The 13,530-nt window shown below is 32.5% G+C and overlaps 2 protein-coding genes across 2 annotated transcripts in view; both read left to right on the forward strand.

The window, feature by feature from the left end:
• The window catches only part of LOC308653881 (olfactory receptor 5K3-like), a gene marked incomplete at both ends in the record, with an annotated part of 115,696 nt that overhangs the window by 66,699 nt on the left and 35,467 nt on the right, over positions 1-13,530 (forward strand). The gene's annotated exons all lie outside the window — the stretch shown is intronic.
• LOC308653863 (olfactory receptor 5K3-like) lies at positions 7,393-8,527 on the forward strand (the record flags this gene model as incomplete). The annotated part of the gene is made up of 1 exon (XM_081302621.1): positions 7,393-8,527. Exon 1 carries the CDS (start codon positions 7,556-7,558, stop codon positions 8,525-8,527), a length of 972 nt encoding a protein of 323 aa, XP_081158747.1. The 5' UTR covers positions 7,393-7,555.

The raw sequence follows: 13,530 nt of genomic DNA on the forward strand, positions 1-13,530 counted from the left end.
AATAGAAATGTTTTCCTGATTTCTTTATTAGCATATGCACTTTAACTATTAAATATTTAGGAAACAGTTAAATTCTTAGGAAAGTATTGATTTTCATATGTTGTTTTTGTAACCTGCTACTTTGATGAATTAATTTATTTACTCTAGCAGTCTTTTGATAGATTTCCATGGGTCTTCTAATTATATGATTATATCATCTGCAAACAGTGATAATTTGACTTCTTCCTTTCCTATTTTTATTCCTTTTATTTCCTTCTCTTGCATAGTTACTCTGTATAAAATTTCTAGTACAATATTAAGTAGAAGTGGTCAGAGTGGAAATCCTTATCTTATCCTAGATTTTAAAGGAAATGCTTTCAGGTTTTCCCCATGACTATGATGTTGGCTTTGGGTTTGTCATATATAGCCTTTGTAATGTATGTTTCTTTTATCCCTAGTTTTTTCAGTGTTTTTATCATGAGTGAGTGCTGAATTTTACAAAGGCTTTTCTCTGCATCTATTGAAATGACTAAGGAATTTTTGTTCTTATTCCAAATTTATGTAATAAATTACATTTATTTGTTTGCATAGTTAAACTATCCTTGCATTCCTAGGATAAAATCAACTAGGTCATGATGTACAATCTTCTTAATATGTTGTTTAATATGATTTGTTAATATTTTATTAGGAATTTTTCATGTAAGTTCATCAGGGATATTGATCTGAGGTTTATTTCTTTGATGTGTCTTTATTTGGTTTTGTTATGAGTGTGATACTGGCTTCATAGAATTAATTTAAAGTGTTCTGCCTCTTTCTATTTCACAGAATAATTTGAGGAACATTGGCATTAGTTATTCTTTGAATGTCTAGTAGAATTCAACTGAGATTCCATCTGATCCTAGACTTTTCTTTGTTGGAAGAAGGCTTTTTATTACTACTCCTATCTCTTTGCTAGTTATTGGTCTGTTAACGTTTTCTATGATCTCCTGATTCAATTTTGGGAGGATATATGTGCCTAGAAATATATCCATTTCTTCTAGGTTTACCAATTTATTGGCATATAAGATTTTGAAGTAGTCCTTAATGATCTTCTGGATTTCTGTGATGATTTCTCCTTTTTCATCTCCAATTTTATTAATTTGGGTCTTCTTCTTTTGGTTCATTTGGTTAAGGGGTTTTCAATTATATTTACTTTTTTCAAAAACCAACTCTTTATTTCATTGATCCTTTGTATTGATTTTTTATTCTCCAATTTCATTGATTTTAGCTCTGATCTTGATTATTTTCTTCCTTCTACTGGTTTTGGGTTTTTTTTCTTTTTTCCCCCCAAGAAGCTTGAGAAGTATTAGGTTGTGTCTTTGGAATCTTTCTGAATTTCTTATGTAGACAATCATAATTATAAATGTTCTTATTAAAACTACTTTCATAGTGTCCCATAGGTTTTGGTATATTGTATCACTATTGTCATTTGATTCTGAAAGTTTTCAATTTCTACACTGATTTCTTCTGTTACCCATTTATCATTCAAAAATGTATTACTCAATCTCCGTGTTTTTATATAGTTTTCTGTGGGGTTTTTGCTGTTGGTTTTTAATTTTGTTCAATGATTATGTAATAAAATGCAAGAAATTATGTGCATTTGTTTTTAATTTGCTAAGAGATACTTTGTGAGTAATAGATATTCTTATAGAGGTAAGGTTATAGCAAATAGTGGTTTTGATTTTCATTCCTCTAATGGTTAGAGATGTTGAGAATTTTGTCAAATGTCAGTTGACCATATGTATATCTTCATTTTAGAAATATTCATTTAGGTCTATTACCCATTTTAAATTGGATTATTTCTTTTATAGCTACAGAGTCTTGGCCTCATATATTCTTAATATTAACCTCTTGTCCAGTGTTTCCCATTCTAAAGTTTGTCACTTCATACTATTGACCATTTCCTTAATAAGCAGAAGTTTTCTACTTTGATGAAATCTCCTCTGTCATTTTTTGTCTTTGTTTTCCCTTAGTTTGTTTCATGATTCTTCTACAAAAACTCTGCCAATTTCAATGTCCTGAAGCAATTCCCATATGTTTTCTTCTAGCAATTTTATAGTTTAAGGTTTGGTATTTAAGTCTTCAATTCATATTTAGTTAGTTCTTGCAAATGGTGACAGCTAGAGGTCTACATTTATTCTTCTGCATAGCAATGTTTTTCTCAGCTCATACATTGGAGATTTCTTTCCCTAATATGTGCTATTAGCACCTCTTTATAAATCTGTTGGCTATAGGAATATGGATTTATTTCTAGGTTCTTTATTCTCTTCCATTGTTTTATCTGACCCTTTTCATGCCAATACCATGCTATTTAGATAACTAAAACTTTGCAGTATGTTAGGAAATGAGGTATTGTAAGGAATGCATTTTGCTGTGTTCCTTTATTTTTAAATGGCTTTAGATTCAGTTATTACATATACATTTTTGGATTATTTTCAAGTTCTGTAACTGACATCATTGATATTTTGATGAGGAGTGTATTGAACCCAAAGATGGCTTTGGATAATATGGAAATTTTTGATAATGGCTATTCTTCTGATCCAGGAAACATTTTTGTGTTCAATTTTATTATGTAAAATTTATTTTTATCATTTTCATTGTTGAGATCCTTAACCCATATATTTAAATTTATTATCTGGTATTTTTATAGCTATCATATAAAGGACTGTTATAGCTTCTATTTGAGATAATTTGCAATGGGTGTATTGAGCTGTCTATGTTGATTGTCGGCCTGAAACTTTATGGAATTCATTTATTAGTTTGAGGGTTTTTCTAGTGAAGTCTTTGGGGTTTTCTATGTATCAAATCATGCCATTTTCAAACAGTGCCAGGTTGATTTTTCTTTTCCTGTTTGGATGCCCTTTGTTTCTTTTTCTTGTCTGACTGCTCTGACTTGAACTTCTAACCATATGTTGAATAAAAGTGGTGGAAGTGAACATCCTTGTCTTGCTTTAGGCCTTAGAAAGTTTTCAGCTTTTCCTTTTCAGTTTAATTTTAAACTGACTTATAAATGTCCTTTATTAAATTTAAATAATTCTTTGCTCTTAGTTCTCTTTACTAAATATGTTAATGGAGTTGACTGCCAGCCTCTCGTTGGCGGATTCTTCTTCCTCCCCAGGATGATGTAAGCCACCCTAAAACTTAAAGTCTCAAATAACTAGTGAAGAACAAAACACAAATAGTCAGAAATACATTTTCAAAAGGGAAGCCCCTGATAGATCTACTCCACATGGGTACTGGAACTAGACAAAGAAAAGACGTCACTGGTGGTTTATTTAAGGGGGTACATCAAAGGCAGGGATAAGGTTTCAAGGGTGGAGTCTTGCTTCCTGATGTCTTATAGTCAGTCAGCAACTTGATTGACATCTTGGCAGGTCACACCCACCTCAGGTGCTGTGTGGGATCTTTGGAAGAGTTTGAGGAGGAAGTTAACTTGCATCAGGCAGTCAATCCCTGTGAAGATGCTACAGGAAGTTCCCAATGGCAGAATTATCCCTTCACTAGAAGACAATGCACAACATAGTTCACACACAGCCCATGGACAGCTCTTGACAGTATGTATTCACTAAATATTTTATTTTAGACAGCTTTTTCACAGCTGTGACTAAAAGACCTGACAAAAACAATTTTAAAGGAGAAAAGTTTATTGGGGCTCACAGTTTCAGAGATCTCAATCCACAGACAGCTGACTCTATTCCTCAGGGATGAGGTAAGGCAGAACATCATGGTGTAAGAGTTTGGTGGAAGAAAGTGGCTCACATGATGATGAGACAGCAGAGAGAATCCACTGCCAGATATAAAGTATATACCCCAAAGACACAATCCTAATGACCCACATCATCCAGGCACACCCTACCTACCTTCAATTACCCCTAAGTTAATCTCCATCAAGGGATTAATCATCAATCAGGTCAAGGGTTTCATAATCCAATCATTTCTCCTCTAAACTTCATACATGAGTTTTTGGGAGACATCTCACATCAAAACCATAACATATTTAATATACTTGTTTGAGATCATTTTAATCCCCTTAAATTTCAACATCAAAATAGTGGCCCATAATATATTACTTCAAACTATGTTGTAATTAGTATTTGTTGATGGGAATAAATATCTGGGATATAGAGGAAAGTTAAAATATTTTTCAATGAGATTCTTATTTTCTAAAGGAAAATTAGAAATAATTCTATAAACATATAATTACACTGCTAAGCAGCCATCTAGAATGTATATTTCATGTTTTATTTTAATTTGGGGCCTGGAGGGGCAAGTACCAGGAATTGACCTCAGGGCCACTCAACCACTGAGCCACATCCCCAGCCCTATTTTATTTAAAAACAGGGTCTCAATGAGTTGCTTAGCACCTCACCATTGCTGAGGCTGTATTTGAACTTACATCCTCCTGTCTCAGTTCCTTGAGCCACTAGGATTACAGGCATGCACCACCCATGCCCGGCTTATTTTAATTGTCATGTTATATATTTATGCTTTGTGTATCTTCTCTATCTTCAGTGTTCCTTTGAAATACTGTGCCTAAAATTAAATTTTATAATAAAAATTTCCATTTTGCAAAATGTAAACTCATAAAGAACCGGTAAATATTGCCATTCTACTGTTTTTATACCACTATCACAATGACATGTTGAGACAGAGTCAGGCTGGCTTGATTCAGCCCCTGATCTTGAGTTTGAAAGTCAACGTGAGTCAGTGTTTGGGAGGCAGTGGGTTGCTTGTTCACTAAAGAGAATTTTGACTATTTCTATTAAATACTTTGGGTTTGATATGGTCAGTTGTAGTCGTCACACTTCACCCTCCCTGGAAATGCTTCAATGCCACATGCTTCAGAGCTTCAGCAGCAGTTTAGAGTGATGAATAATAGGATTAAGTGTTAAGCCAGAAAGACCCAACAACCTTTCAGAAACACCTACACAATGGTAATAGAGGCTCAGTAGGAAGATGAAGGGAAGAAAAGAACTAGACATCTTCTCTAAATAAGGAGAAGATGAAGAAATGGGCAGTAATCAGGGTGCATTTTTTTTTATTTCGGGTAGTTTTATATTGTATGCAAAGAATTGTGAGGAAAATTATAAAAGTTATGTCAGCTCTATTCAAATCAGTAAGATGATCATCAAACATACTTTAGTGAAGGGCATTTACTTTCACCACATTGTCTCATAGGACATTTCTAATTTAATTTCAAATGGTTTATTTGTTTTTAGGACTCACGAGCTCCAGGGAAAAACATGATGTCAGTGCTGGATGATCCCTTCAGAATATGATGGAAAACTTTAACTGGACAGTGTAAGGAGCATAATTATTAGCATTGACTTGAAATAGTCTCTCTTTTTTTTTAAATTGTCTTGATCCCAATTACTTTAGAGAGTAAGGTAAATATATATTTTAAGTCCTGACATCCTTACCATAAAGAAAAGAAAACACTTCAAAGGGATATTTTCAGACAAATTTAGGTAAGAGAATTATTGTAACATATTATACTTGTAATTTTTGTGACCATAAATATTTATTTCCCTTTGTTAATTGCTCCTAAATTTTCACTCAATTCTTATCCTTCGAACTCTTCTTAAAATTTAAAAGTATATCATGCTGGGATGAGGTACAAAACAGTAATTACTCTGACTTTCTTATGAGATCAAACTTTAAAATATAAAGTTAAGATCACAGAAAGTTCATTTAGATAATTAAGCATGACCTTGAAAGTTACTTCTCTCTCAACTACTTGCATGGATTAAATTCAGAATTTTAGAACAAAGACATTTTTATTGCCTTCCTTTTGATGTTTTGATTAAGAAAGTGCAAAAGCATTTGGACAGTAGAATTTATAAGACAAAATTTGTTGATTGGTAGGACCCAATGGACCTATAAGTAATAAGAAAAAATACTCTCTTAAAGCAAAACAAAATTTGAATTTCAAAATTCTACTAGGATCTAGAGGGTTATCTCTTTTTTCTAAGTGTTTAAATCTGAAGGATACAAGTGAACCAAAAACTTTTTTCTTAATCTCTTGTGGTATACTTTAGAGAATCTTATAATTTTTTTTAGGAAACTGCCAAATACTAGAAAATAGTCAATTTAGATGAAATAAAGACATCTAAATTTTTTTAGAAGACGATGTTGAAATTTTTTATTATAGATTCTTCTTCAAAGATAACAATGTTAATGTGCACAGACAAAGAGGGCATTAATAATTAAGAATTATTAATAGGTAATGATTTCATTCATAGAGTGAGCTACAATTGAAATGAATTCTTTCTTCCCATAGCATTTTTAGCTCCTTTTACAGAAATATGTAACAAGTAACCTTAAAATGCTTATATAGTAGTTAGAAAATCTGTCAGATATGTTTGAAAAAATAAAGCACTGTAGATTATACATGAGAAATTATAGATTGGGTTGGGTGTAAAAGACATAGAAGACATGGTCTAAAATTCAGAAAAGTAGAACAGTGTATCCTAGAACAGTCAGTTAAAATGTCATTAAAAAGTATTATATATAAATGATGCCTTATAATAAAGACAAATTTAGATATGTGGAAAAACTTATAAGAATAAAAGGAATAAACAGTCAGTGCTTTTGAAAATAAGTGTGACCCATAAAAAGATAATGAATGAAAATATGTGGATATTTATTTCTTCAATATTCCAAGGTAATTTATTTTAATAGTGAATACTGCCCTCTACAATCCTTCATGAATTCTGTACAATTTCAATGATATAAATTTAACATAACTGAAATTTGCTCTTTTAAAATATGTAATCCTCTAAAAGAATATAAAAATATAATTCCTCAGTAGAATAAATTAATATTTAAAGGAAAATAGAATTTAAAAATATTATAGGAATCCTAAAAATCAATGACACAGGGCTGGGGTTGTAGCTTAGTAGTAGAGCACTTGCCTCACATGTGTGAGGCACTGGGTTCAATCCTCTGCATGACATAAAAATAAATAAATAAGGATATTTTGGGCTGGGGATGTGGCTCAAGCGGTAGCGCGCTCAACTGGCATGCGTGTGGCCCGGGTTCGATCCACAGCACCACATACAGCACTACATACAAAGATGTTGTGTCTGCCGAGAACTAAAAAATAAATATTAAAAAAATTCTCTCTCTCTCTCTCTCTCTCTCTCTCTCTCTCTCTCTCTCCTCGCTCTCTCTTTAAAAAAAAAAAAATAAGGATATTTTATTCATCTACAATTAAAAATAAATTGATAGATAGATAATGCTACAATTGTTTGTAGGCAATGATCCAAATATGGCTACACTAAATTTTAATGTTATCATTGAACAAATGCATAGAGATGTTTTTTTTTCACTTTAAATATCCTTCCTCAAATTATCAAAATGGCCTTGTGAATATTGAGAGGCATACTTTGATGTCACATTTGTTGAAACATTCACCAATGAATTCGTTCAAAAGTAAATGTAGCTGTAATCGCAAAAGCACATGCAATGCTTAAAAAAGAAATTCCTCTACCTATTATAAATGAAAAAATATCAATGGAAAATTATGTAATTTCCAATGGAACATCATATATACATAATTCCTATCTCAACAGAAAAGCTAGAGATGACTGAGGACAACCACTCAATGACAACTGAATTTATCCTTATCGGGTTTACAGACCACCCAGACATGAAGACTCTTCTGTTTGTGGTGTTCTTTGGCATCTATCTGGTCACCATGGTGGGGAATCTAGGGTTGGTGGCCTTGATTTACATGGAGCGCCGTTTTCACACACCAATGTACATCTTCCTGGGTAACCTTGCTCTCATGGATTCCTGCTGTTCCTGTGCCATCACTCCCAAGATGTTACAGAATTTTTTTTCTGAAGACAGAAGGATTTCCCTCTATGAATGCATGGCACAGTTTTATTTTCTCTGTCTTGCTGAGACTACAGACTGCTTTCTTCTGGCAGCAATGGCCTATGACCGCTATGTGGCCATATGCAGACCACTGCAGTACCACACTCTAATGTCAAAAACACTCTGCATTCAGATGACCACAGGAGCCTACATAGCTGGACATCTGCATTCCATTGTTCAAGTAGGACTTTTATTGAGATTAACTTTCTGTGGGTCTCATCAAATCAATCACTTCTTTTGTGATGTCCTTCCATTATACAGACTCTCCTGTGTTGATCCTTATATCAATGAATTGATGATACTTATCTTGTCAGGATTTGTTCAAATTTTTTCTATTACAGTAGTACTAATCTCTTATTTCTATATTCTTTTCACTATCTTCACAATGAAATCCAAAGAAGGAAGAGGAAAAGGTTTATCTACTTGTGCATCCCACTTTCTCTCTGTGTCAATATTCTATGGTTCTCTGCTCTTCATGTATATTCGGCCAAATTCATTTAATGAAGATAATAAAGATATACCTGTTGCTATTTTTTATACTCTAGTTATTCCATTATTAAACCCTTTCATTTATAGTCTAAGAAATAAGGAAGTAATAAATGTTATCAAAAAAATTATGAAGATATGATATTACAACATTCTTAAACAAATGTTACCTCCATTGGACAATTTATTTTAATTTAATAATAACCTTTTCTTAAACATTCCATCAAATGTTAATTAAATAATTACTGAATACAAAGATAAATTAGTTCCAATTTCTAATAAGCCCAAAAATACTAGAAATAATATTATGTATAATAATAATCATTTAATATTTTCTTTGCAAATTTCTTGAATCACAAAGCATAATCTATAACTCAGGCACATTGCAAAAACTCAGATACTAATATTTATTTGCACAACATTGTCTCTAGGAAGGAAAGCATATTTGAATTTGATTTTTAAAGTGATTTTAGATCTTTCAGGAGATTATGTTTGAATGTGTATGCAGAAAGAATATCTTCATAAGAATATTTTAATTTTAGTGTCAGTCATTTTTACTGTTTCTAAATTTAAGTGTATTTTGGTGGTTTATCAATCTGTATTTAAAACCAATGGTATTCCTAGTAAAATACATGAGGATTTGCTCTATATGTCCTAGATATATAGGATTGTAATTATTTAACATATCAATTAAATCAAGTTTTTTTCTCTCAGATATCCTTATTTCCTTCTTTGTGTATCAACCATGTCACATCTAATTGTATATTACCTGTACTTAAAGAGTGCCTGAAATATGTAGACATTTATTATTTCCTTAAAAATGTTCTTAATGTAATTATGTTATTTGTAATGGGCTAATGTTTTTTAATTGGAATGATGAATATGTTTGCAGTTTGTCTAATTTAGATTCTAATCTGGTTAACACTAATAGATATTACTTAAATGAATAAAGGTTTTACAGTTTGAAATATGTTTTATGACCACACACACACAAAAAAAAACAGAGAATAAAAGGGTTGAGACACTCTGGATTGAATAGATATTGTAGATATTGTACTTTAATGATCATTGTCAGTTGTCAGAATTATGTTCATTAATTTTCTTTACCTTTTCTAATGGTACCATGGTTTCTGTTGTGTATTTCAGCACCACCCACCACTAATACTCAGCAACACTGAGTCCCAGACATCTGTTGATAAAACCCTATATGACTTACTTGGGGGAAATAATACAAAAGAGATGATTTCTCTAGAAGTTTTTAGGAAATGGGGTTTTTTAATTTTTTAAATTTTATTTTAATATATTTCGTTATTTTGGGGGGTTACCAGGGATTGAACTCAGGAGTACTCGACCATTAAGCCACATCCCCAGTCCTATTTTGTATTTTATTTAGAGACAGGGTCTCACTGAGTTGCTTAGTGCCTCACTTTTGCTGAGGCTGGCTTTGAACTCACAGTCCACCTGCTTCAGCTTCCAGAGCGGCTGTGATTATAGGTGTGTGCCACCATGCCTGGCTAAGTTTTCTTTATTTTAAATGAGACACACACTGGGCCTGTGGCTATAGCTCTGTGGTTGAGTGATTGCCTATATCATATTAGTCATTGTATTTAATCCTCAGCATCACCTACAAAGAAATAAATAAAATAAAGGTATTGTGTTCATCAACAACTAAAAAAAATTAAAAGACATACACACACACCCCCCACAAAATTCATCTTACTCTCTTTAAATGAATTGATGTGAAATATGTCAGAGTGCACTCCTATTTAGCTATCAAAAAGACAGCCTGTGGTGAGGTGTGGAGCTGAGAGAACTCCAAAAGAACAAACAAAAAATATGTGGACTAATATTATGCCTTCTGTTCAGATAATTCAATAGATCTTGATATTGTTTAAGTTTACTCTGGAAAGGTGTGCCATTTGTGCCTGAGTAAATGCTATTTGCAACATTCATATCTCTTTTCTGTCTCTTATATGTGTCCCTTAATGATCAAAATGAGTCCTTACACATTCTTTTAACTTACAAATACCTTTTCAGTGGTATGCACTTCACTATTCAGCACAAACATGAAGTCCTTTGCTCTCATTTTTGTATTTTAATTTCAAGAACCCCAAAATAAAGAAAAATTGAGGGACAGAGAGAAAAGTAATTTGCCTACAGAGATACAATGGTGCAGTTCAGGAAATCAATCCAGGATATCTGGCTCCAGAATTCATATCCATAACCATTAAAACACAATACGAACCATAAACTGGTCTGGGGATGTGGCTCAAGCGGTAGCGTGCTTGCCTGGCATGCATGCGGCCTGGGTTCGATCCTCAGCACCACATACAAAGATGTTGTGTCCACCGAGAACTAAAAAATAAATATTAAAAAAAAAATTTTTAAAAAGAACCATAAACTGAAAGTAGCACAATAGGAAAATATGTAAGAATCTAAATTTTTCTTAGAAAAAAAATGCACCTCAAAATTACACTGAGATTTCTTCTAACCAGTTTTAATGGCAGTCATGAAGAATACACATAACAATAAATGCTGGCAAGGATGTGTGGGAAAAGTTTCACACATGTATTGTTGGTGGAACTGCAAATTAGTACAACCACTTTGGGAGTATGGGAATTCTTCAAAAGACTGGGAATAGATCCACCATTTGACCCAGCTATGTGACTCCTTGTTATTTATCTGAAAGAACTTAAATCAGCATTCTGAAGTGATATATGCATACCAATGTTTATAGCAGCACAATTCACAATAGCCAAATTATGAAACCAGTCCCTCAATAGATGACTGGATAAATAAAATATTGAATATACAAACAATGAAGTCTTATTCAGCCATCAAGAAGAATGAAATTATGCCATTTGCTGATAAATTGATGAACCTGAAGAAAATTATGTTAAGTGAAATAAGCCAGAGTAGGAAATCAAGGGTCAACAGTTTTCTCTCATATAAGGAAGGTAGAGAGAAGTAAGAATTTTTTTTTTAAAGGGAAGACCTCATGAAAATAGAAGGAAGAACTGTGTGGTAGAGGAAGGAGATTAAGGGAGAGTGATGAGGGATGATAAGAAAAAGGAAATGTGGAATGAAATTGGCCAACTTTGCTATGTGCATGTATGAATTGATCACAATGAATTCTACTTTTACATATAACCATAATGCATCAATTTATGAAGGGATTTTGACACAGAGAAGTGTTCCTCTGTTGAGCAAACCCCCCGGGGGTTGGGTAATAGGCACTCTGTTTTCACCCCTAGAATGCCCTACAGTTTTTCCTAGGAACTAGTAAGATAACTAATTCATGTGCTATGTCTAGCTCTGGTGCAATGCCACTAGTCTTATCAGCCTTGACCTTGACCTCAGGTACACAGTTCTTGGGAATAAAGGAACTCTCTTGTTAGATAACCACAATGTTTCACTGAACTTAAGCCTGTCCTCATAATAGTAACTTTATACAATGGACTTTCTTGAGAGATACACAAATCTCCTACAATTGCACATTGCAACTTAGTATGTGACAGAGGAATAAGCTGCATAATGCTGCTAAGTCTGTAACCTGCCTGCATAATGTTGCTAAGCCTATAACCTGCCTAGTAATATAATTTACAATATGTACTAATAATGCCAATGACCTAAAGTAACCTATTGATATAAATAAAGCTGGCAGCTTGGCCACTCTGCCATTCTGCCATCTTTCCTGCCTCTGCATCTTGTCTCTGTGTCTCCTTATTATTTTTCCTTACAAATTTAAAAATATCAATTAATAGAAGAAAGATCAATACAGTAAAGGAAGGGAATTGGGAAGAGGAAGGGGAAAAGGGATAGAACTATGCATTGAAATGCAGCAAGTTATACTGTATGAATTTGTGAATGTGTCAAAAGGAATCCCACTATTATATATAACTAACTATAACGAACTAATGGAAAACAAATTTTTCAAAATAATGTAAGTATTGATGCAGGCATAAATTCAAGAGATGTGGATCAATCATAATTATCCTCAAATTTATGTTAAAAACTCTCAACATGAAAGACAATTTTGAAGAATTCTACAACTAATATTCATGTAAATTTTAATTAATTAATTAATTATACAGTTTTAACTTTCTACGTTTATCTATCTCAAAAGGGCAATAACATATATGTAACATATATGCATGCGTATAGTATGTATATTGTAAATATAATACATGCATACAAATGTTATACACATTATATGTACTTACACATATTTATACACATAATACTGTTAATTTAAAGTAATATTAGAACTGGGAGTATCCTTTTATTTTGTATGTTTTTTAATTTGTTTTCTGATAAAGAAACCTAACAGTATGTAAATCAAAATAAAGCTTAATTTAAGAGTATGCTCTTATAACCAATAGCTGAATCTTAGTCAAATCACAGCAGCTAAGCATCTGTCAATCACAGGCATCCAGATGATTAAAATAAGTCAAAACACTGATTTTTACACAATTAAGCTGTCTCTGCATATCACTTCTGAATTCTGTTAAAAAAAAAAGAGTGACCACATTACAGCTTAAAAGTCTGGTTCTGAGGGCTGCTTAATTATGAAATTGGAAGTAAAAAACAGTTGAGATATTTAAACTACATTTGTTTAATTTGTGAAGATGTTTAAACTAAATTATATATTTATACAAACAATTCATATTCACATGTAAATAATATATACATATGTACTACATATATACCTACCTTACTTTGTACAATAGATGCCTTGTAAAATATTCAAAAATCTGTATTTTATAATATTTCCTCTTGATTAGATTCAAGTTAAATATTTTCAGCAGTGTTAGGCATGCTATGACATGCTAATTGCAACACCTTTAATGGCAGTTTGTCTTGTTACTGGTGATGCTTAGTTCTAGAAATGGTTTGGCAGTGTTCAGCAGATATTTCTGTGGTAAACACACTTGTTTCCTGGTTAATTAAGATATAATCTGAAGGGTGACATGCTAATACTCTGAGAATTCCCTCTCCCTCAAAATGTTTCATCAGTGATGGGACTATTCACTGACATTCCTTGCTTGAATTGAATATTACATTTGTAGGTGGAAAATTGGAGATTGCCCCCATTTATCTGTTTTCTTTATAAGAGATTTACCTCAAAGCTATTATCTTTAAATA

The sequence above is a fragment of the Spermophilus citellus genome (assembly GCF_964194105.1).
Source record: "Spermophilus citellus genome assembly, chromosome: 7".
NCBI classification, from domain to species: Eukaryota; Metazoa; Chordata; class Mammalia; order Rodentia; family Sciuridae; genus Spermophilus; species Spermophilus citellus.